Source organism: Mauremys reevesii, linkage group 7 (assembly GCF_016161935.1).
Source record: "Mauremys reevesii isolate NIE-2019 linkage group 7, ASM1616193v1, whole genome shotgun sequence".
Lineage (NCBI taxonomy): Eukaryota > Metazoa > Chordata > Testudines > Geoemydidae > Mauremys > Mauremys reevesii.
The window spans coordinates 33,382,236-33,406,356 of record NC_052629.1 but is presented as its reverse complement, the minus strand read 5'-3'; the positions used below and the strand labels follow the sequence as shown (position 1 = coordinate 33,406,356).

At 39.4% G+C, this 24,121-nt stretch overlaps 1 protein-coding gene across 1 annotated transcript; it reads right to left on the bottom strand.

Moving 5' to 3' along the window:
- Positions 1-3,914: 3,914 nt before the first annotated feature.
- Positions 3,915-23,820, bottom strand: LIPA (lipase A, lysosomal acid type). Its single transcript, XM_039482317.1, has 10 exons — positions 23,797-23,820; positions 22,592-22,703; positions 19,437-19,557; positions 16,343-16,541; positions 14,481-14,590; positions 13,851-13,987; positions 11,418-11,564; positions 8,928-8,999; positions 7,395-7,466; positions 3,915-5,624 (listed from the first exon to the last, which is right to left on the bottom strand). Exons 2-10 carry the CDS (start codon positions 22,700-22,702, stop codon positions 5,391-5,393), a joined length of 1,203 nt encoding a protein of 400 aa, XP_039338251.1. The 5' UTR covers position 22,703; positions 23,797-23,820; the 3' UTR covers positions 3,915-5,390.
- Between the last annotated feature and the right edge of the window lie 301 nt (positions 23,821-24,121).

Sequence of the window (24,121 nt, the reverse complement as noted above, 5' to 3'; positions counted from 1 at the left end):
GTCTAATAGTCTTATATAAATGGTTTTAGAACTCGTGTGTGTCCAATTAGGTTTTTGTGTTGTGGAGCTTCAGGCTCCATGTAAGCAAAGGGGGTCTCTGCACAACCAAAAGAGAAATAGGTGCAGGCACGTGCTACCTTAGGACAGGAGTTCCCAAATATTTGCTTTATCTAAAGGGGCAATAAAGTAGTGATCCGCTGTAGAGGAATTGCTAGGGTGTTACCAGGGGGCTTGTCTCCGATCTGAAGAGGGCTCCCCAGAGCAAGCTAACCCTTGGAAGGACACTGTCACAACCCAATGGCCCCCTCCCTCAGGTCCCCTGGGAAGGCAGATCAGCACTACATGTTGCTAACATGGTTGCAAGCATCGCAAGGCATTTCAGTGGAGGGTCAAAAGGTGTGAATGTGGAGTGGAGGATTCCTTTGCAGGTTGCAAGAGGCCAAAATGGGGAGGAAGGAAGAGAGCAGAGAACGGATTAACTCAACACTTTAGCTAGCTCAATCCGAAGATAAGACGCTGACTCCCGCCAGCTCAAGGCCACAGCACACATCTGACTCTTGGATGCCTGCCAAGAAAGACGGGGGCCTGGATTCCACCCCGACCAGCTGCGAGAAAGGAGCATTCAGGTGAACAGACTTGTAGTATGCATGACCTTTGCACTCATGTAATAGAGACTATTACAATATTACAGATTTAATTAAATCATTTGCTAACACTAACATCCTGTGAGTGGTGACCAGCCAGTCATGCGGGAAGGGTGGCATGGATCTCACTCAGACACAGGCATCCAGCTTTAATGACAGGCATGCCCAATCATTCCTTTTTATTAGAGAGAAAAAAAATCACACTTCTACTTTTCGTAAAGCCCTCTGATACCCTCTATAAAGGTCCTTCTGCTCTGTCACAAAAGGAAGGAGATACTGTCAGGTTGCTGTTGGGGCTGCAGTGACGGTTGGAACTATTACGGCCATCCTCCTGAGGCGGTCTCAGAAGCCTTGGTTTCTGCTGCCTTAGAGACTTCCACAGCTACTGTGTTCTAAAGCTGCTGCCCTCTAGAAGATTCTCCTGCTGCTGCTTCTGCAGGTAGCTGCTTTCCGAGATCTTCTTAAGATGCTGTTGCAGTTGTCTCAACTGCTGTTCTTGATGCTTCTTGGGGCTTCTGATCTTCACAAACCCCCAAAACCCCATGACTAAGCCTGCTGACTGTCAGCCTTATATACTGGTTGTGCTCTCAAGGGCTGCTCATGAACATAATATATTAGCCTGGCTCAGCCAATCAGCTTTCTGTAATTAGCATATTTCTAGATCCTTCCTATTACATCATACCTACTTTTAGATAGCTAAGCCCTTCCCTTTGATGTCATCTTGGGTAGAGCTCCTCCCTCTGATCTATTTTTAGATAGCAAAGCTCTTCTCTATGAATTGATGGAACATTCCTTACCCTAACCCTGTGTCTTTCATAGAGGATTATTGCGTCTGCCATTTTGGATTTCTAACTTTAAACTATCACTAATTACTATTTATCTAAAGCCTTAATCTTAAAACTAACTGCTGTTTTATGCAACTCAAAGTGTCCTGATACTGATACTTAATTGTATCAATAGGGAGAGGTGAAATTTCTATAATATTTAAACACCTTTTTTTCAGTTTCTTTCTGCTGGTCTCTATCAAGGTGCTGCAAGGTTTTTCAAAACAGCTAAAAGCAAAATCTCATTACAAGACCAGACTAGAAGGAGTGTCAAAAATTACACAGAAAATGTAATGATGCCTTTTCAGCCATCAGGAAACTGCCTAAGGTGCTATTTGAGCCATGTCCAGAGCTGGATGAACAATCTTTTGTGGTATGCTACAACTGGCTCCTCTGTTAATTCCCAGTGCCTGGACACTGATCCTACACTGGAACCCAATCTCAGCTGAGATACTCACAGGGGTCCTTTATTATAGTCTCCCCCTGTTCAAACACACAACCCCTAAATCATGTTCCTTGGTCAGAAAGCCCAGCATGACCCTGGCCCAACAAAGATGGGGATAGTAAGCATGAGTAAATGCTTGATGTGGCATCAGGGAGGGCTCAGCAGGAGAGCATTCCCGTGACTCACACCTGGCTTCAGTCTCAACCCTAAGAGCAGATCACAGCAGGTGCAGACTGAACGGATGGCTTAAAGACTATTTGAAAAAGCTGCAGAAGGATGCAAGGATGCATCCTTTTAAGGGGGTGAGGGGATGGAATAATGTAAACCAGCAGATAGCACCTAAAGGCATTCAGCCAAGTCCTGGAGGAACAATAGCCTAGAGGGGCAAGAAGGTGGAGGATTTCAGGACAGTTGAGAGCAGCTGGGGGTGTACCATGTTAGCAGGATTGTATGCATGGGCGGACATCGGTGAAAAGGAAGATGGACTGTGTTGCCCTGGATGAGGGTGTGTGTAAGCCCAGGGAAAAGGATAGTGATGGACACTGCTTGACTGGGGCTGGTGATAAACATTTTTGCCATAGGCTTCCTGAGGGAAGGTGAAGGTTGAGTAACTGAGCAGTGCACCCCACCAGGCCACTGGTCCAAACTGAGGAGCCACCTCACCAGGCTAGCATATCTCAATTCTCTGTGCACCACTGGTGGAATTAGAGGTCTCAGGTGGGAAGGTTTTGGGCACCTCTGGAGATGGGTGAAGGGACTGTGCTATTATTTCACTATTGCTGTTAAATTCCTTTAAGTCCCCCATCCCCTTTTGGCCCATTGATCTGTACCCATTCCCTTGCCTAGTATTCTTTTGGTCTCAGAACTCCTGTATGAGCTATTGGGTTTTTGTGTCAGGGGCTGCCAGCAGATGTGCCTCCACAGGACAGAGGCATCTGTGGAGTTTATAATCCCTCTCCCAGTCCCTGCAAAGAACAGAAACTTTGCAGAGGCTCCTGTGGAACATGGGATGATGCTTTTGTGCTGCCTCCACTCATGCTGGGACTCCCCCAGGGCAGCAGCCTGGGAAAAGTTGATAGTTTGTGGACCCAGCTACGCAAATGCACATCCTCTACTGTACTGGAAAATCACAATATGAATTTACTAAATTTAAAGATAAACATGTTCCAAGGGGGGAAACACTAATGTACAAATGAAATTTACAGCTCGTGTTCACTGTATGGAGACAGTAAATGAAGTTCATGTTCTCCCTCACAGAGAGTCTTGAGATTAGATCCCTGCATAGCAACGGTGTTATTCACTGTATATCAGATTAACAGACAAATACTGGGAAATGAGATTGTGTACGAGACTAGGAGTGTGAAGCAGGAAGCTTCTTCCAAGGTCACTGATGTGAGGAGAAGTCATAGCCCACTGTATGAAGGCTTATAAGCAATGTGTTGGGTTCTCAGTCCAATTCCTGTGAACACATTATCGAAATTGGCACCCTTCTTGAAAGTCTCACAAGAGAAGCTAGAGACTAAATGAATGATCTATTAGCTCTAGAGAATGACCCTTTCAGGACTGGGGTGAAGTGTGCCCTGGGCGTTTAGTCTGTAACCTTATCCCTACGTTGTATCTGTCCTGGACACCTATGTCAATGAAGTATCTTTGACAAACATTATATACGCATATGGAAAACTACATACAACATAACAGAACATGCCACCATTCCAAGCTATGACAGATCATTCTGATTTATTGAAAAATATTGAAAGCATTAATGAACATCATGTACTGTGACTACGGCTGTCCAAACCACTTCACACACTTTGAGACTTCATTTTTAAAGAAATTTAAAGCAAATGCCAATACCAGGAGTATAGAGCATAGAGCTCTGTTAGGAGCCACAACTAGAATATTAATCAAAGCCATTTTAAAAAAAAATAAAAGTACCAGAACTTATAAATGCAAGGGACTCCCTGAGTCTCAATAAGGAGTAAAAAACTCCCAAAACATGGCTTTTTTCTAGTTTATTTACAAAGAATTCTCCACCAAGAGTTTAACATCTAATACTATCTATATCAAATAGAGGAGGAAGCCAAAGGAGAAAGGATGGCTTTGTGGTTAGGATTACAAAATGGGACTCTGGAGACCTTGGGTTTAATTCCTGCTCTGCCACAGATATCCTGTGATCTCCAAGCTCTTCAGTGAAGCGGCTGATTATGGACAGAGTTCTGGTGAAAGTGTAGGCACAGTATACTTGAATTACATAATTGTTACCTCTGGCCCCTCCTCTGCCAGTACTACGTATTTGAGCCTTGTTTTCCAGTGGTTATCAGAGCAAAAATAAATTATATACATCTTCCACCTTTTTCACTGCAATTCATAACAAGTAACAGATACAGAACACATTGTTTTCTTTTAAGCTGTTTGCTTCTCCCAGCAATTTGCAAGTAATAATTCTCATCAGTACTTTGTATTTTAGACATAAAGGGCCTGAGTGTAATTTTACATCAGTGGAGTTGCACTGAAGTCCAGAATAATGCAACAGTGAATCAGACCCAGAATGTGAGACTCCAATTGGTGCTGAAAACATGCAGTGTCAGCAGGATTCTTCTTGGAGTAACATTAGGAAGAAAGTAAACTGGGCATTTAGTTCTTAAAAATATGGCTAACTTATGATTAAAGCACAAGAGAAAATAGCTAGGTATCTTTGGTTCCTGTGCTGCCAGTTTTAAACTGTCACTGTATTAGCAAGAGCACCACTAACATGTTTGGAAAGATCTACAGTAGAACCTAAGAGTTATGAACAGACCAGTCAACCACACCCCTCATTTGGAACTGGAAGTACACAATCAGGGAGCAGCAGAGGCCAAAAAAAAATAAAGCAAATACAGTACAGTACTGTGTTAAACTACTAAACAATAAAGGGAAAGAAACATTTTTCATCTGCATAGTAAAGTTTCAAAGCTGTATTAAGTCAATGTTCAGTTATAAACTTTTGAAAGAACCACCATAATGTTTTGTTAAGAGTTATAAACATTTCAAAGTTACGAACAACCTCCAATCCCAAGTGTTCGTAACTCTGAGGTTCAACTGTATTTGATTTTCAAATCAATGTTAATATTTTATTCAGGGGCAAATGCTTATCTTTTGAACTTTCAGGCTCCTGAGATGCAAAGTGGGTTAATTTGTCTTTTAAACATATCAATAAATCTACATGGATTTAAAAATTATTTCCTCTAGGCAAAGGCACATTACTGTTTTCTGACAGTATTACCACATTGCATGAAGCCAGCAGGATAGCAAAGGGAATGTAAGGGTGAAAGAAATAACACTGTTTACATCAAAAATAGACATTAATCCAAACCAGTAGCCATTATTGGCATTTTTAAAGGCATTATAAATAAAGATGTGGTGCTATTTCCAAGACAACTCCACACATTCCAAGAGAGGCATTTAGCAAGATTTTAACCCCACACCGCCCAGGCAGCTTTACAGATATGTGCTCATCTCTTTAATGATTTCTTTATACATGCGATGAGGTGCGTCGAGACCCCAGATGAAATCCAGATGTTCCCATTCAGGAATGTGTTTGTGGTAAACCAGATTAGTGACTTGAGTGAGCAACATGCCAATATCCTTCCAGTCTGCAAGCCAGTCATGTCCACCAGTCCACACTGCAGTTGGCACGGTCATATCTTTTACTTTGTAGAATGGAGGGGTAGACTATGGGGGGAAGGGGGAGAGAAAGATTGCAATCTTTTAAAAATGAAAGCAGATAGATAGATAGATAGATAGATAGATAGATAGATAGATAGATAGATAGATAGATAGATAGATAGATAGATAGATAGATAGATAGATAGATAGATAGATAGATAGATAGATAGATAGATAGATAGATAGATAGATATTAAAAAAAAAAGACAACCCTGGCTTTAGAAAGAGCCAATCTGCTAAGGGGTTCGTCTAGCACTACTGCAATGTACTCGCAAATGCAAGAGGATAGTTCCCTTTCTTTGCTCTGGAGTGGCAGTCGCTGGGGAGCAGCAGTCAGTTCAAGAGAAGCCCTGACTAACTCCATGTTAAAAGCCTGCTCGGTAGGAAGAATGAGGTTTTTGGACGTTGCAAGGTAATGGTGGATGGGTTGTGTGTGCAAAGAGTCTACCATGTAAAATTTAAATCCCAAACCTGCTTTTACAGGTCACTATTACACTGAAAGTAAAACTACACCTACCAATAAGCATGCATGTTCCTAGCCTGTATTGCACTGCTCAGACTAGAGATTACTACAAGAGATTACAGTCACAGTAAAGCAAAAGAAGGGTAAACTGTTAACCTTATGCACAGAGATCTAGATAAGAATTTGGTATCCAAATGAAGCTGCAGGTGGGGTTTTAAGTAGGCTGAAGTTTGGCCAGGGCAGCATAATTAACCCTATACAACTTTAATGATCTCACAGCTCTTCTCACTAATGATCTAACGCTGAGCAAATAAGTGATTTTTCAACTGAAGAGCCACACCAAAAAATCTGGGAGGAAAATTGGTTTATTTCTAACTAAAGATTTTTTTCCCCCCACGTTTTTGCTAAAGACATTTAAAAACAAAATTGTTTCAGACTAAAACACACCCTAAAACTAAAACACTAAAATGAATTTTTTGTATTTTTTTTTGTTTCGTCCTATTTTTTTAAATATGTACATATATTTCAAAACCAAAAAAGTCAAAACAAACATTTCAGAATGGTCAAAATGAACAGCTTTGACATTTTCGAAATAAATTCTCTCCTTTTGGCTGAAAATATTTCCAAGTTTGTGAATACTTTCAGTGCCCCTTACATGCATTTGGGGGAGGGGGGGGTGTGTGAATTTACTATTCACTGAAAAACCTGCACCCAACTCAGGTCTTAACTAAGGTCTTGACTGATTTACTGCACCTCTTGCAACAAAGTATCGCCCCATGTCATATCAGAAGCACTGACTCTGTACTGACTCAGAGACAACAGTGCCACCTTATGTCTAATCCAGGAGTCGGCAACCTTTCAGAAGTGGTGTGCCAAGTCTTCATTTATTCACTCTAATTTAAGGTTTCGTGTGCCAGTAATACATTTTAATCTTTTTAGAATGTCTCTTTCTAGAAGTCTATAATATATAACTAAACTATTGTTGTATGTAAAGTAAATAAGGTTTCAAAATGTTAGAAGTTTCATTTAAAATTAAATTAAAATGCAGAGCCCCCCGACCGGTGGCCAGGACCCGGGCAGTGAGAGTGCCACTGAAAATCAGCTCGCGTGCCACCTTCGGCACACGTGCCATAGGTTGCCTACCCCTGGTCTAATCATTTCTGAGCGCCTATACGTTTGCATGCTGGCTGCAGGTCCCTGCTTAATTTGCAAGGCCTGACTAGATCACAGCCTGACATGGTCTCCTGGCAGTTTTTGAAGTTTTCTTTTTTGTTTCTCAAGGATTGTAAGGATTTCCATTAAAAGTTCTTTACCTGGTTATAGTGAACCAAATTTTCAGCCTTGCTTCCCCAGTCATAAGCTTTGAGTTCCCCAGATTTAACAGCCTAAAACAAATATTCACACACAACAACATGAAGGTCAGTGTCTGCACTCAGGAATTGTAAAGTAAGAACGAATATGAAGGTTAGGATTAAGGCACTTCTCCAGCTATGTGATTAAATTCAAAAACAAAGAACACACCCCAGGGAGAGGAGGTAATGTTTTACCTAGGTAATGAGACAAAGATAATTGTAGCAAAGGAAAGCCAAACTGATTATAACCTTTGTTCTTCTAAAATATTCATGCTACCATTCCCACACCCACTTCTTCTCCACAGGGTTTCTTAGATCTCATATTTTCACCTACAGATTATGGCCAGAAGCAGGAGCAGACACCATGTACTAAAATGGAATAATACACAGTTGGCCAGATTTTTAAACGGTAAACATCCAAGTGTGCTGGATTTAATCCAAATTGGGAGTTGCACATACACATTGGACTGTATATTTCTGAAAATCTGGCTCAGTGCCTGCAGGTCACTATTTAAGCAGTAAAGATTTATTCCTCCAAAGCTGCTGTTTTGGTACATTTGCATTGCAGCAAAGCAACAATTAATTCATGTCTCACAAAGCCATCTTAGCCATTTGGGAACAAGCATAGATCATAGCAAAAAAAAAAAAAAAAAAAATCATCCAGGCCAACCACTCACATTTTTTGCCTAATATTACACAGAAACACCTGTGAAGTCTGGCAAGGTAACCCCATGCAACTAGCCATGAGAGTTACAAAAGCAATGCTGGTGATGCAAGACACCCTTTAGATATTAATACATTCTGTTGCTTTGGCCTAAGGCTCCCACCTCAATTTAATTCCCTTGAAATTATCTCAATTGTATATATTACCATCTTAAGAGCTCAATTCTGCCACACTTGCTCAGATTCAATAGTACCTTACTGCAACTCAACCTAAACCGTGGAAGCTCAAATTACACTTCCCAGACCAACACACACTTTGTGTAGAAAACCAGGTTGACTCTAAGGCCCGGTCTACACTTGGGGGAGGGAGGGGGGATTCGATCTAAGTTACGCAACTTCGGCTACGTGAATAATGTAGCCGAAGTCGACATACTAAGACCTACTCACTGTGGTGTCTTCACTGCGGTGAGTTGACTGCTGCCGCTCCCCCATCGACTCTGCCTGCACCTCTTGTGACAGTGGAGTACAGGAGTCAATGGAAAAGCGCTCAGGGGTCAATCGCTGCCTGCCGATCCGGCGGGTAGTGTAGACATACCTTAAGATTGTATCTCACTTTGAGGCACCTATGCAGGGACCAGCAACTGCTGATTCCACAAGAAATTTCTTCCTGCAGCATAGGGGTACTGCACCTGCTTTACGCCACTGAGATACAGCCACTTAAATTAACTGCTCCCATAGAATCATTTTGACATTTTTAATCCCTATTTCACTGGCAGCAGTATTTTATAAACAAGTTAGGTTAACAGGCACTTCAGATTTCAGAAGCTCTACCTGGCTCCAATGGATCATGTTTTGTACAGATGTCCCAGCAGGGCAATGTGTTGAATACACGTCGACTCGGCTCTGCAACAGCAACATAGTTAATCACAATTTTCATCTATTAATGTGCATCAGTTCCATCTTTTATTGCTTTTTGCACAACTGAATAGAGTAAGTTTAAAAGAAATAAGTTCTGATCAGAAAGTTAAGAGTAGGCTAGTATACACAAACTGGATAGGATGCTTAAGTCTTACCATTAATTGAATAACACTGTCAATTTAGTTTAAACTAAATTTGATCTAAAGCTGATGTTTTATTTTATTGTAAAATTACACTTAAAAAAAAAACAAGAAACTGAATCTGACCAGGAATGTTTCAATGTTTTAGTCTGAGTTTTTTTCCAAAAAACAACCTTCCCCCTCGCCCCCGCCCAAAAGCATGGTTGTGAAGGAGAGATGTAAGCCTTCTCCGAACACATTGAGAAAAACAAAGAACATTATTGCTCGAGTTAATAAAAGTTACTAGATGCAAAAGTGAAACTAACCAATCTAGCTTTGTTTCCCAGCTGAATGAAATGCAAACTAAGTTTAGAAAAACCACTTCAGTTTCAATATTCTATGGTGTCCTTAATACAAGGATTTTGTCATAAATATTGACTTTAAACTTAACAGTAATGTGCAAGAATAATTTTTATATCAATTTACAAGTTTAAAAATGTTAATGTTAGCAAAAGTGTTCAAAGTTCTTCTAAATTTTAAATGCCTCCCTACACTATACTATTTTTGACCAACTATTTAGCCTACCTATACTAACATAGGCTGTTGCTCCAAATAAGCTTAATTTATGTTCAGTTTAAAAATACTGTCTTCTGAAAGCTGAATCCTCAGGCAGAGTAAAGTATTATCCATATTTAGAACTATGCAAAATTGTGTGGGGAGAGTGGGGAATTCTGCACACAAAAATTAGCATTTTTCCTATTTCATATAAATTATGCCAAATTCACATTTTCAATCAAAATTCTGATTTTTTAAAATTGAGGGTGAAATCCTGGCCCTATTGAAGTTAATGACAAGACATCAATTGGGCCAAGTTTCAAGTTGTGATTTTGCTCAAATAGTGGTTTGTTTGTTTTTTGACAAAAGAAATAATTTTGCAGATTTTCCCACAATATTTTAGCATAGCTGCTTGGAAAAGTAAAAACTTAACATTGAAATTAAAGTTTTGTTGGGAATATTTTGCACAATCTTCCCCATATCAGAGTGTCCTCATTTCATTGCTCCTTCAGGTGGCTTGATCCCACTGGAATCCCAGTCAGATTCACACTCTCTCTTCTCCATGTGCTGACCAAACTCAAATTTCCTTATGTCTACTAGAACATAAAAGCAGCCATACCAGGTCAGCCTAAAGGTCCATCTAGCCCAGTATCCTGTCTTCCAACAGTGGCCAATGCCAGGTGCCTCTGAGGGAATGAACTGAACAGGTAATCAACAAGTGATCCATCCCCTGTCACCCATTCCCAGCTTCTGGCAAACAGAGGCTAAGGACACCATCCCTGCCCATTGTATTCTTACTATTGTGTCCCGACCACTGCCCCCAGCTTACAGTACTACTCCACAAACTGATTCTAAAAAGTGGCACTGTGGGATTCCATGTTTATTGTCTGTCACAGATGTCCAGAGCAACGTAGAAAGATGTTCCGCTATTTGGTATTTGTTTGTTTGTTTGTTTAAACAAAAACCGAACTCTGGAAACTCAACTTTGAGCCTGGACATTTCAAGCTGGATTCTTTCCTTCTGAAGTTTTATCACCAGAAACAAAAGGTTCTGCAGGCCAAATTATGCCCTCATCAAAACATATATCCCTTCAGTCTTTAAACCTCATCTTCAGCGACACCTCTGCAACATTTCCTCCAATGTATTTGCACAGGTATAACCAATTATGACTTGATAGATGATTTTTTACATAAATTGCTTTTCAGACTAGAAATGCACTTAACCAATTTGTCCACAACACACCTGCACTGTCTCTTGTGCTTCCATCTTCATTTGGAACACAGAACAGCTACAGACTTAAAATGTACAAACTGACTCCTAGAAAAGCAATTACATATGTCCACTATGAGATCTGGAAATCTCAGCAGCTCTCGCACATGGATGCATCCCAAGCAGTGAAGTCTAATTTTTACTTCTCCCTTCTCTCCATGTTCTATACCATTAATTCTCTTCTCCATCTATCCATCTTGCCCGTGTTTTTCCTACAGAGTACAAAAAAATTGTTTCATCCTTTCAATCCATTTTTAAATTTAGTTCTATGTATTTTATCAACTAGACTGTGCAGCTGGACTCCTGTCTATAGCAAGAAAAGATACTCATTCAAACTCTCAAGAACTAGAAGGTATTAAACTTTTTTTTAAGTTACATATGGAATATAAACACTCTTAGATCATAGTCTATACTCTTAAAAGTCACAAGGAGATAATTGCTAGGTGTATACAGAACATACCATGTTTAAGTTTTTCTCATCAAAGCCACATATAAGAAAGAAGAAATTGCCACAAAGGTCATCAAGTAATCGGTGGGTACAAACATGAGTGGCAAGCCACTTCAGCAATGAATTCTGGGGAAGGAATTGCTTCTTTCCAAACATATCCTGAAAAATAAGCACACACATAATAGAAGGCTATTTGCTTTTATTCATACTATAGGTTTCTTGGGATAACTACTTCAATTCATGAAAGAAAGATTGTTTCGTATTACGCTTTCTCACCATGTGAGCCTAGATCATTTAATTTGAAGTGAAATATATAATCAGTACCTTTGCTAACAAGTTAAGAACAGAATAAATTATTCATGGTTACCCAAAGAAAATCCATGAAAATTCAAACTTTTAAAAAAGTTCTTATCAGTTTTGTATTCATTATGTCAGAGAGGGCATGTCAGATTTCTGCTAAAGGTTAAATATTTTAAGCTACATCTGCTTAAGTTGGTATGTTTGATATTTGAAGCTTCCTCAATTCAAACCATGTGAATAAAACCAAGCTTGCATTGTGGTGGCAGTTTCCTCTTGCAAGATATTATTTTTAAAAAGTCCAAGGGTTTGAACATGATCTACAGAGTGCTTTTTACTCACACTGACACAGCACAAAGTCTATGACCCATCCACTGGTTTGTGGTTAACTGGGTGGTTCCACAATAGCTCACTGTTAAAGTCACCGTGACTGGGTCAATTTTCACAGGACCATGTGAACAGGTGCATTTTTTCTACAAAATAAAAGCCTCTTAACTGGGGACCCTGATCAGCCTATTATTCTAACTAAGCAGCCATCTTCACTATGAGAAGAGGGACAGAGGGAGCTGGCAGGTATTTGGCCTCATTTCTATCTGCCTGAGAGGAGAAGGGGAGCCAGTGGCAGTTACAATACACAAAAATATCTATTCAAGATATGTCCTGTGGTTAGAAAAGGTACATTACGCCTAACAGAGATAGAGTGACACTTCCAATATCTAAAACCTCATCTGCCATAACTGACATGGCTCCCCCTCCTTCTCCCACCAAAGGATAGCTGTGAATAAAGGTGGGCAGTCCAGCCCCTGTACACAGCGCACAACAGCTAGTGAACATCTTCACTGAATCCTCCTTTTCCTCTCACTCTTTGTTTGGCAACTTGTGTGAAAAATTTAGAATTTCAAGTCTGAAAAAGCACCATAGTATTTTTCACCAGCCCAACTCTCCTTAATGGGAGCAGCGTTTATGCTAATACTCTCCTGCCCAAGAAGCAGGCGCTAGATTAAACTGGGTCTCTAGGAGACATTCCAATTTAGTGGAGTAGAACATGTGAGTGTATCAATGGAAAAAAATCTATAAAAAGACTGAAGTATACAGAGGTGATTGCTAAATAAATCTACAGAAACCGATGACAAATGAAAAATACTCTATATAAAGGAAGAAAAGGATATCACATGACTTTACTAAAATTGACCAATGTATATATTAATCATGGCTTTTTGGCAACACAAGTCCTAGAACCATGTGCAAATGAGTAAATATAATACTGATTCTTTCAGGTCAAGCCCTATTTATAAGATACAGTTTAAGTTTTAACTTTCCCCAAGCTTCTCCTGTCATGTATTTAAATTTCTCAGCCTGATAGTTCTATTTTCCGATTTTGAAGGCTCTCAACATCCTTGTGTATAGTACATCAAAGATAAATATTAAGCGTTTTCAGATAGTATGTGATCCACCAACATCAAAACAAATGTTTCCTTTTACATTATTATTCACTTTTTAAAAAAAAATGCAGAGCAGTGGGCAACATCAAATGCATTTTGTGGTCACTGGGCCAAATTCTACTCTCAATTAGACAGTTATCAACACGGAAAACCATCAGAGAGCAACTCTGGACATACATTGATATACGGTCAAAATTTGGCTTAGAATGCATGTCATGCATGTTAATCTCCTGTACAAGTGTGTACAGAGCAAGAGAGGCACATTCATATGCATTAACTCTACACAGTTTTATTTATACACCTCTACCCCGATATAACGCGGTCCTCAGGAGCCAAAAAATCTCACCGCCTTACAGGTGAAAACAGGTTATATCGGATTCAGTCCAATATGGCATACCGGCAAGAGCCAGTATGCCGTGCTGGACTGGACCGGCTTCCTCGACAGTGATTTAAAGGGCCCAGTGCTCCAGCCGCTGCTGGGAGCCCCGGACCCTTTAAATCACCGCCGGAGCTCCAGCAGCATGGCTCAGGCGGGGATTTAAAGGGCCCAGGGCTCCCCGCTGCTTTACCGCGTTATATCCAAATTCGTGTTATATCAGGTCACATTCTATTGGGGTACAGGTGTATTCTCTACTAAAACCATTTTAAATGGAAAATAAATATTCTCACTTAGTTTTAAAACAAATATCTTGACTGAAATACACACCTTGAGCAGCAGCTCTGGAAGCACTCCAAGTTTTGTCAGAGGGCTAGTGGAGAACTTGACTGTGGCTACAGGTGCCAATGCAAAAAACATTTTTATTTTTTTAGCTAGCTCTGGCATAGTTGAAAATGCGATGAAAGCTGTTGAGAAAAAAAAAGACCTCTTAAGACAATATTTGACAGAAATTAAATCAGAATTTTAGGTAGGCATATTTTCATTACAGAGTATAGTATGTTTTAAGTTCTGAATTTGGAAATTGTATATGTGTTTAAAGAAGAATTTGAATTAGCATCAGTAAATACTGGTTTGGTTAATTAAAGGTTGACCTGAGCATCAATTTAAATTTTAGTTGGAGTGATGAATCTACGATTTTCCATGTACATTTTCACAACTCTTTAGAATATTTGTTTTCATAGAAATTGGATGAATAACGTAGTCTATTAGCATAATTTACTGTTTTACAAGTTTTCACTTCAAATAAATAGGTGAAAGTTAATTCTCTTGCCTTTTAGTTTTAATGAGGATACAAAATAAACTGTACTAGTAAATCTGTATTTTATCATAATTTTAACCAAAAGTGTGCAAATCTCTCGCTTTTAAAACAATGTATTTAAATTAAATCTCTTAACATACCTATAGTGGTACCCTGTGAATGGCCAATGTAATAGATTTTCTCCTGTCCAGTTTTATTCACAATAAAGTTTATAGCGGCAGGAAGGTCGTATTTAGCCATTTCATCAAAACTATAACATAAAAGACAAGAAGATGGCTATATAAATAAAGCTATAAAATTTCCATAGCAACATATGTAGAGAAGAATTACTGAATGGAACTTTAGTACACTGAAAATTAGTCCGCTAAGAATGAATAAAAACTTCCAAAGGTTGATTCCAAACAGCCAAACTCCGACCAAGATTCACTTAGGGCTTGATCCTGAACCACTCAAGTCAATGGGAATTTTCTCATTGATTTCAATGAAGGCAGGATCAGACCATTATAGCAAATTTATAGTTTCCCTTACTGTTAACACATTAGCACATATATAACCAGGATAGACAATTGCAGTGGCACAATCTTGTTTAATCTGTTACTGAAGTAGGGTAGTAGATAGAGCATAAGAACACCCATAAAGGTCCATTTAGCGCAGTATCCTGTCTTCCAACAATGGCCAACGCCGGGTGCCACAGAGGGAATGAACAGAACAGGTAATCATCAAGTGAGCCCCTGTCACCTGTTCCCAGCTTCTGGCAAACAGAGGCTCGGGACACCATCCCTGCCCATCCTGACAAACAGCCATTGATGGGCCTATCCTTCATGAACTTTAGTTCTTTTTTGAATCCTGTTATAATCTTGCCAGATGATGTTGTGAAGGCCAAGGAGTTCCACAGGTTGGCTGCAATGTGTGAAGAAATACTTCCTTTTGTTTGTTTTAAATCTGCTGCCTATTAATTTCATTTGGTGACCCCTACTTCTTGTGGTATGAGAAGGAATCAATAAACACTTCCTTATTTACTTTCTCCACACCAGTCATGACTTTATAGACCTCTATCATATCCTCCCTTAGACGTCTCTTTTCTAAGCTGAAAAGTCCCAGTCTTATTCATCTCTCCGTTCCATACCCCTAATAATTTTTGTTGCCCTTTTACTTTGTTGCCCTTTCCTGAAGCTTTTCCAATTCCAATATATCTTTTTTGAGATGAGGTGAGAACAGGGTGAAATTTTTCAGATGAACAGTTTATTTGCCCCAAAAATGCAGATTTGGCCAAAGGAATTTCAGGGGGAGGGATGGGAGGGAGTCCTCCCTCACAGTCTTTATCTCAGTGCTTAGGGCACGGTCCTGATATGTGGGAGACTCAGTTTCAAAGCTCTGTTCTGGAGCAGCAACTGGAACAATTAGCTTCCCCCACATCCCAGGAGAGTGCCCTACCACCCACTTATGGACTATTCTGGGGTGGGTGTCTCAATCCCTCCTCTTGAAGGGGTCTCACTTTGTATAAAAGTACATGAATAGCCATTGGGCCAGACAGAGAGCGGTAGAGAGAATGACTATATCCCAGTGGTTAGGGCACTCTCCTGGGAAGGAGGAGACTTGGGTTCCAGTCCCTGCTCCACAGCAGGAATTCAAACCTGAGTCTCCCACATTCCAAGACAATGCCCTAACCACTGGGCGAAGGGGGAAACCCTACTGCCTCGGCTGTGAATTGAGACCTTCGTTACCTTTTATTTTTTAAAAATGCCTGGAAACAAAATGTTTCATTTGACCCAAAAGGAAATTTTTCCTACTTTTTCAATTCACCAAAAATTAAAAAAAAAAAAAATTGTTTCAGTTTGACCCAAACCAACCCCTACCCTCTCGCCGCCAAGAACTGCCAGCAAACCAAAAATTCAGTGATCGGCACAGCGCTAATACTGGGGGAATGGCATCATGGAGGAAATGGCAGAGGAAAAGGAGTGGTTCCTGTTGACAGCACTCCTCAGAAATGCGATCCAGCTACCTGAAAACCCAGAATTCTTCTTGCTTCACTGTATAGTGTTTATGCTTTCTGGACCAAGTGTTCCCCCTGCTGTTTCCCATCCAAACATCAAAGCCAGCATCTGCCAGCATAAAGCCCAGGCTGTTGTTGTCCAAATTTGTGATCCAGTTACTACCATCTGCAAGCAAACCATGCTGCAGAAAAACAGCAGGTTTGGGACCTGAAAGATAAAACATTTTACGTAGTTAAAAATCAAAGCTTCATGTTCTCCTCGCACTGAAGTCCTGACAAACTCTAGTGAGTATTCAATATTTGCTTCATCTCTATATTTGAGTGGTTAACCTATACTCCTATAGGACTGTAAGATTAGCAGCCTTTATGATGCTAACAATGTCTTAAATTCATGCATTGTAATCTTCCATAATAGCAGGGTTTTAAAGAGTTATTTTATTGTAGTTATGGGTTTAAAAACATTTCATTAGGTTCTTAACTAGAGGAAAAGGCACATAATATTTCTCATACAAAAAAAAGCAGGTTTGAAACAAGCAAACCCAAGAAAAGCAGGAACTACAGCAAGAATATAGAGAGCTATTTGTTCCCAGCATTTATAATTTCTGGGTGATAGGAGGCCTGATCCTGGAGGCATGCTAGCTTTTCTTCATTGTCCTTGCTCCTCTCCTCTTACCACAAGACCATGGAAGGCCTTCCCATAGGTGAACTCCAGGGATCAGGCTTTTCAGGCTAAGACAATGACAAACTAAGATGGTGTACCACTGTCTTTAGCATCAGATCCCCTTCCACTATGTATCAACATTAACATCTGCTGCAGGTTCTCACAATGCACAGGAGCACGAGAATGGAAACTGGGAATGGAAGACAAACTTACTTTAATATCTTCCATTCGCCTGTTCATGTTGATTTTTAGCATTCGTTTAAAAAAAAAAATGGCAATGACTTTCAGTTTAACACAACAAATTTCCCTTACAGTTTTTCCAGCTGTGGAACCATAGACTGTTGTGGACTTTCGCTCCAAAAGATAATGTCATACGTATCTACAATTAATCCTATTCATGTTTGTCAGATATTGCAACAAACATTATGAAATACTATGCACTATAAATTCTGTCAGCAGTAAATAAACACTGTTTGGGAAAAGATACCAGGTCCGTAACATGTCAACATGAACTTCCGACGAAGTGGGTATTCACCCACGAAAGCTCACGCTCCAATACGTCTGTTAGTCTATAAGGTGCCACAGGACTCTGCTGCTTTTACAGATCCAGACTAACACGGCTACCCCTCTGATACATTAACTATTAAGTCTTCATTCTTCTTCTAGGGGATCATATTTGACAAAAGTTGCTCAGCAATCCTTATTTTTAAAAATTAAAAGTTCTTTACAAAACATGAACTTTGATACCGCTTCCTTCTCCACCCCCTCATTACTCTTTTGAGACAGGAAACTTCACTCTATTTGCTTATGTTACAGATGAAAGATTCAATAAAAAACCCACAGAAGCATAATCTATCTTCACTTCATGCTTAAAAAATCCTGAGAAATCCACAAATATAAAACTAGCCAATTTGACTAGCTTGCCTTGTGCACCAAACTGTCTGCCCCTTGGCTCTTTGAGACAGTAGTTAGGGCAAACATGCTTAAGAGAGATCAAATCAACCATTAAGAGAGATTTTTTTGCCTTTGGTAGAAGAGGGTCTTTTGCCATAGTATTTGTTCACATCTGCAATTATAGGATATTTGCTTTTCCCCCCTTCCATAAGATACATATGTATGCATCATACATCTTCAGCTTTTTAAGCTCCATGGGTTCAGACTCTACCCTCAGATATAAGCATACAACTCCCATTAAAATAAATGATAGATGCATGCATGCCTGAGAGGACAGAATTTACCCCAAGGGACATTAAACATAATTTGATTCTGACTGAATTCATCCATTGCTATTCAGGTCTACAAGCATATTAGTTTCCACAGCATAGTAGTATAGCAGATCTAAGACTGTTTCCTGCACATGCTTCTCTTCTTCCACATCCATTTTAATCTTACTTTCAAAACATTCTATAGCTTAGGCCTTGCCAGTACCTTTGGCCTCATTCCCTCCTATACACACTCCCATCCTCTACACTTCTCCCAAGCTTCTCTTCTGAAAAAATCCCTTTGTCTCCTCTTTTGAGTTCCCCTCTCCTAATTTTGTGCCTTCTTTCATGTCACGCTTTACGGCATGAACATCCTCCTGTTTAGTATGTGCTAATCATTCTCCTTCCCTGTCAAACCACTTCTTGAAGACCACTTCTGGGGAGGCAACAAGCAACAACATCCACATGGCCCTCTGTCTTGGCTTTGGTTATTTTAAGCTGTACTGCACCCATTTCTTTAGAAACAAGATTTTTTATTATTATTACAATATTTTACATACTATAAATAGCTATGTACAATATGGTGCTATAGTAATTATTACTTTGCTTTATAGTTTACTATAAAGACAAGGAGAATAGCATACTAGAATCTAAAATCAACTTAGTCTAATTCCTATTTCCATGCAAAAATCAGAAGAGCATTGGGATTTTTCTTTGTTTTTTGTTTTGTTTTGGGGGAAGGGATGTGTCATTCTGGTTTGTTTTTCATCATAAGAGGAACAAGACCTGCCCCTACCTTTAGTGTTAGTTGAAGTTTTTAAAACAAAAAAAAAGTTTAAAAAAAATGAAATTTTTGCAACAAAACAGACTTTAGCACATTTTTACTTTAAAAAAAATACCATTTCTCCTTTATCATAAATTGAGGTTTTTTTCAGTAAATGTAAAATTTCAACACACATTAAAAAAAAGTGTTTCCTACAAAATACAAACCACTTACAAATTTTGAATTTTGGGAGGAAATCCCTTAATTTTGGGAGGAAGTCTCCAATAATCTACTGTTTTTCTCCAACACTACCTACTCTAACATAGTCTGCACTGTTATTTTCCTTTATAAGTAATTGTAAACCACATAGGTTACCAACATTTTATCCTGGTCAGGTTTATTACAAGAGTTACATCTCTCCAAATCAAAGTGATCTTTTTCAAGACTTCCCTTTCTTCAGGCAGAAGTAAATCTTACCCTTCTTCGTCCCATAGCTTTTCTTCCCATGAGGAATTCGGTTAATGCTAAGGATATATCCATCTTCAGTCACCACTTCATGCTCCTCACTGGGATAGCCTCTGTAGGTAACAATTTCACTCTGCAAAAAGAAAAACAAAAAAGCTTTTGATTGAAACTGTTGACATTTTTAATTCATTAATGTCTGCAAAATGCTTGGAGGTCTTTCTACAGACAACAATATAGAAGTGTGATGTCTCCATTGCTGTGGCTATGTCTGGTAGGTGGTAGAGAGAAACCATCAGGGAAAGGTTTGTTACTAGGCAATGATGCGTTCACTCCTGCACGTGTTTCAGTCACCAATGAGAATTAGGCACCCAACAATTCTTGGTGCCTTTGAAATATCTCTTTCATCTGTCTCAATGTCCAACCCCTACAGAGAGAGATCCAAGTTCTAGTGCGTATCCCAGGCTAAAGCTGGTAGTCTATGTCTCCACTATAGAGAAGACACACAGGTCATCTAGTTTACCACTAACCAGGGGAGACAAGTGTGTTGGAAAAGGGAGCAGGGGAAAGAAGACTAGAGGTAATAGGTAATAATTGGAGATATACCAATCTTCTAGAACTGGAAGGGACCTTGAAAGGTCATCGAGTCCAGCCCCCTGCCTTCACAAGCAGGACCAATTTTTGCCCCAGATCCCTAAGTGGCCTCCTCAAGGATTGAACTCACAACCCTAGGTTTAGCAGGCCAATGCTCAAACCACTGAGCTATCCCTCCCCCATAGACTGGGGACAACAGGATAAAGAAGGGAAAGACTGAAGTGGTAGAAAGAAGGACAGACAGACATACAATGCTCACTGAAAACAGCAAACATCTGTCCATTACAGACAAGGGATGTCACCAAAAATTGTGCTATCAGTGGTAGATGAGGGGATGCATCTCTCTTCTGAAGGGCAAGATTTTTAGAACATTTCAAATATTAGAGGGATGATCCTTACTCCCATTTATCACTCATGGAACACTATCATACTTAAATACATCATCTAAATGACCCACAACACAGCAGGTTTGAAACAAAATGTTGTATAACAGTGGCTTCAATAAAGTCATTTATATTAGGACTTAACCATCACAGCAAGAACAGGAAATTTTTACACACTGTTCATATGTTTGGGTTACAGCTTTTAATGTCTGACACTAATACTATAAAATAGGACTACTAAACACCATCTCTTCTAAAAACTCACTTTTGTTCCATCACCTGCAAGTGAGTTAGTTCACCAACCTTAACAACAACAAAAAAGCTCATTTAGCTGAATCATTTAGATGATGTGTAAATGCCTAGCTGGTACAACTGCATGATCCTATTGGCAATAACTCTAGTTACCTTTAAAAAACAGTGCTCAAAAATATGCTAGGTGTTGTATGGAAAAGGCAAATTCTCTCTTCCCCAAAAAGTCTGTAAGCTAGTTTCAGATGTGATGCAACAAGTGAAGATAAGAAAGAGGGTGGGGAAAATGAGAGGAGAGGCAAAGGTAATTAACAGCAAGTCCTTACCCAATGAGGGTAAAAACTTGGTTATTATGACAGAAAGAGGGGAAAGCGACAACAGTGACCACCAAAGGGGAGCAAAGCAATTGTCAGGAAAAACTTACTAGAACCTTACTAGCAACAAGTGGTTTTAATAAATACAGTTCCTTCTAGCAGTTTTAACTAGAGTGGAGGTAGGGCCACAGAGAATGATCTGGAAAAATGCCTAAACAGTGGGGTTGCAAAGTTTACAGATGATACAAGTTTACAGATGATACAAAATTACTCAAGATAGTCAGCTTTGGACCTAACTACCAAGAGTTACAAGATGATCCCACAAAACTGGGCAACAAAATGGCAGAAGAAATTCAATGTCGATAAATGCAAAGTAAGGCACATTAGAAAACTTAATCCCAACTATACATACAAAATTATGGGGTCTAAAATTAGCTGTTAACACTCAAGAAAGATCTTGGTGTCATTGTGGATAGTTCTCTGAAAACAACTGCTCAATGTACAGCAGCAGTCAAAAAAGATAACAGAACGTTGGGAACCATTAGGAAAGGGAAAGATAAGACGACAAAAAACTATCATAATGCCACTATATAAATCCGTGGTATGGCCACACCTTGAATAGTGTGTGCAGTTCTGCTCACCCCATCTCAAGAAAAAATATTAGAATTGGAAAAGGTACAGAGAAGGGAAACAAAAATCATCATGGGTGGGGAACAGCTTCCATCTGAGGAGAGATTTAAAAGGTTGGTACTGTTCATCTTGGAAAAGAGATGACTCAGGGGGAAATATGATAGAAGTCTATAAAATCATGACTGATGTGTAGAAAGAGAGAGTGTTATTTACCCCTGCATATAAGACATGAGACAGCATAGAGGCCAGAGAGATATATTTTATTTATATGTTACTTCCTCTACATCAGGGGTCAGCAACCTTTCAGAAGTGGTGTGCCGAGTCTTTATTTATTCACTCTAATTTAAGATTTCGTGTGCCAGTAATACATTTTAACATTTTTAGAAGGTCTCTTTCTATAAGTCTATAATATACAAGTAAACTATTGTATGTAAAGTAAATAAGGTTTTTAAAATGTTTAAGAAGCTTCATTTAAAATTAAATTAAAATGCAGAGCCCCCCGGACCAGTGGCCAGGACCTGGGCAGTATGAGTGCCACTGAAAATCAGCTTGTGTGCTGCCTTTGGCACGCGTGCCATAGGTTGCCTACCCCTGCTCTACATCTTTCTCACATGCACTTCATACCCTCAATCAACCCACAGCTTTTTTTCAATTTGCAAGCAAGTAGGGAGATGGAAATAGAATGTCACTGGCAAAACTCCTGCTTACTGTCAGGCATATAAACAGGTTTAGGCAATTTAAAGAACTAGGTTAGGCAATTTCCCTCTGTTTCTTAATCCAGATCTACAACGAGAGCATTATTAATTAAAGTTTAATAGGCAAAACACCCTTCCGCAGTTAAAGTAATCATCATTTTTAAAAAGTCAGCATTTTCCCACAGTAATAATACAATATCTGAGATAACTAGTTATTCCCTGTATACAGTAACCATATGACAGATGACAAACATCATTTTTTTTAAATGGCAGCTACTGAATGAATTTTACAATACGTAACTTACAATATTCATAGATGCTTCAGGATCCACATTTCTTCTTCTTCTGACAAATGCTTCTGAACTTACAATTCCTTGGATCAAACATGCCACAATTATAAGGAGCCACATCTTCATTCTGTAGAAATACATTTATTTATTTGTGTAAGAAAATAAGGCTTTGTAAAAACTACACTGTATAAGAAAAAAAAAAAGATTTATGCTGCAAAAGAAAAAAAAGTGAGACCCTGAGGTTAAGTTCTATGGCTTCTTCTACAGAAGAAATACGGGGGGGGGGGGGGCACAAAGGGGGGAGGAGTACTATACAAAGAGTCACTTTGTCTATTATAATTGAGAAATTTTTCTGCAGCGTTATTTCCTTCCATAAAGATTTCCAGTGGATTTAATACAAATAAACCAAATATTCTTCCCTTCCAAATATCAAGATTTTTTAAAATGGTGATATAGAAACAGAAACCAGAAACAAAAACACTATAAAGGCACATTAATTTTAAACAAAGAATGGTGAAAGCTGAGCCAGCTGTATTAAGCTCTGCATGTGCTTCCCTGGATTTGCTCTTAAAAAAAAAAAAAAAAAAAACCTAAGAAAATCACTACAGTTTTCTTGTGCAAACTGCCCAAGAAGTGTAACCATCTCACATTAGTAATATTCACAATGCTATTCACCTAGTTATATTCAGCCCTGACTTAGCCATCTCACAGCATTCAATGCTAGTAAGCTTAACATGCAAAAAAAAAAAAAAAAAAACCACAACAGACTTTTGTGAGGGGAGGGAGATACGTAATCAAGGAATGTCTTTAACAAGAAAATAGCAGCTCCTGCTACTGTTTATAACCTCTCTTTCCCTTTCCCCTTTACACCTCATAAGCACTGCTCACAGGGCGTAAAGGACCAAAAGGCTCAGGGGCCACTGATGTGATCAGATATTTTTATTACTAAAAAAAAGAATGGTGGCCGTTAATATTTTATAAACTTTACTTTTCCCATCCCAATGGACCCATGTTATTTTCCCATGGGCAGCATATAACACACAAAACCTTGTGGGAAGGAGGCAACAGCCTAAGTGCCTCCCACAACAATAACAATGAGTCCGGTGGCAGATTTATTTGGGCATAAGCTTTCGTGGGTAAAAAACCCACTTCTTCAGATGCATGGAGTGAAAATTAGAGATGCAGGTATTATATAATGACACATGAAGAGAAGGGAGTACCTCACAAGTGGAGAAACAGTGCTGACAGGGCCAATACAATCAGGGTGGATGTAGTCCTCTCCCAATAATAGATGAGGAGGTGTCAATTCCAGGAGAGGCAAAGCTGCTTTTGTAATGAGCCAGCCACTCCCAGTCTCTATTCAAGCCCATATTAATGGTTTTAAATTTGCAAATGAATCTCTTATAGAATGTCCAGGGAGATTGACCTGTTCTCCTACTGGCTTTTGTATGTTACCATTCCTAATGTCCGATTTGTGTCCATTTATTCTTTTACGTAGGGACTGTCCGGTTTGGCCAATGTACATGGCAGAGGGGCATTGCTGGC

Excerpts from the sequence above, each read along its gene's own strand:
- LIPA (XM_039482317.1), bottom strand. The coding sequence starts at position 22,702 with ATGAAGATGTGGCTCCTTATAATTGTGGCATGTTTGATCCAAGGAATT. Across the intron at positions 16,542-19,436 it reads AAGCTATGGGACGAAGAAGG|GTCCCAAACCTGCTGTTTTT; the intron begins GTAAGATTTACT and ends TTTATCTTTCAG. Across the intron at positions 9,000-11,417 it reads ATGAGAAAAACTTAAACATG|AGCCGAGTCGACGTGTATTC; the intron begins GTATGTTCTGTA and ends TTGCTGTTGCAG.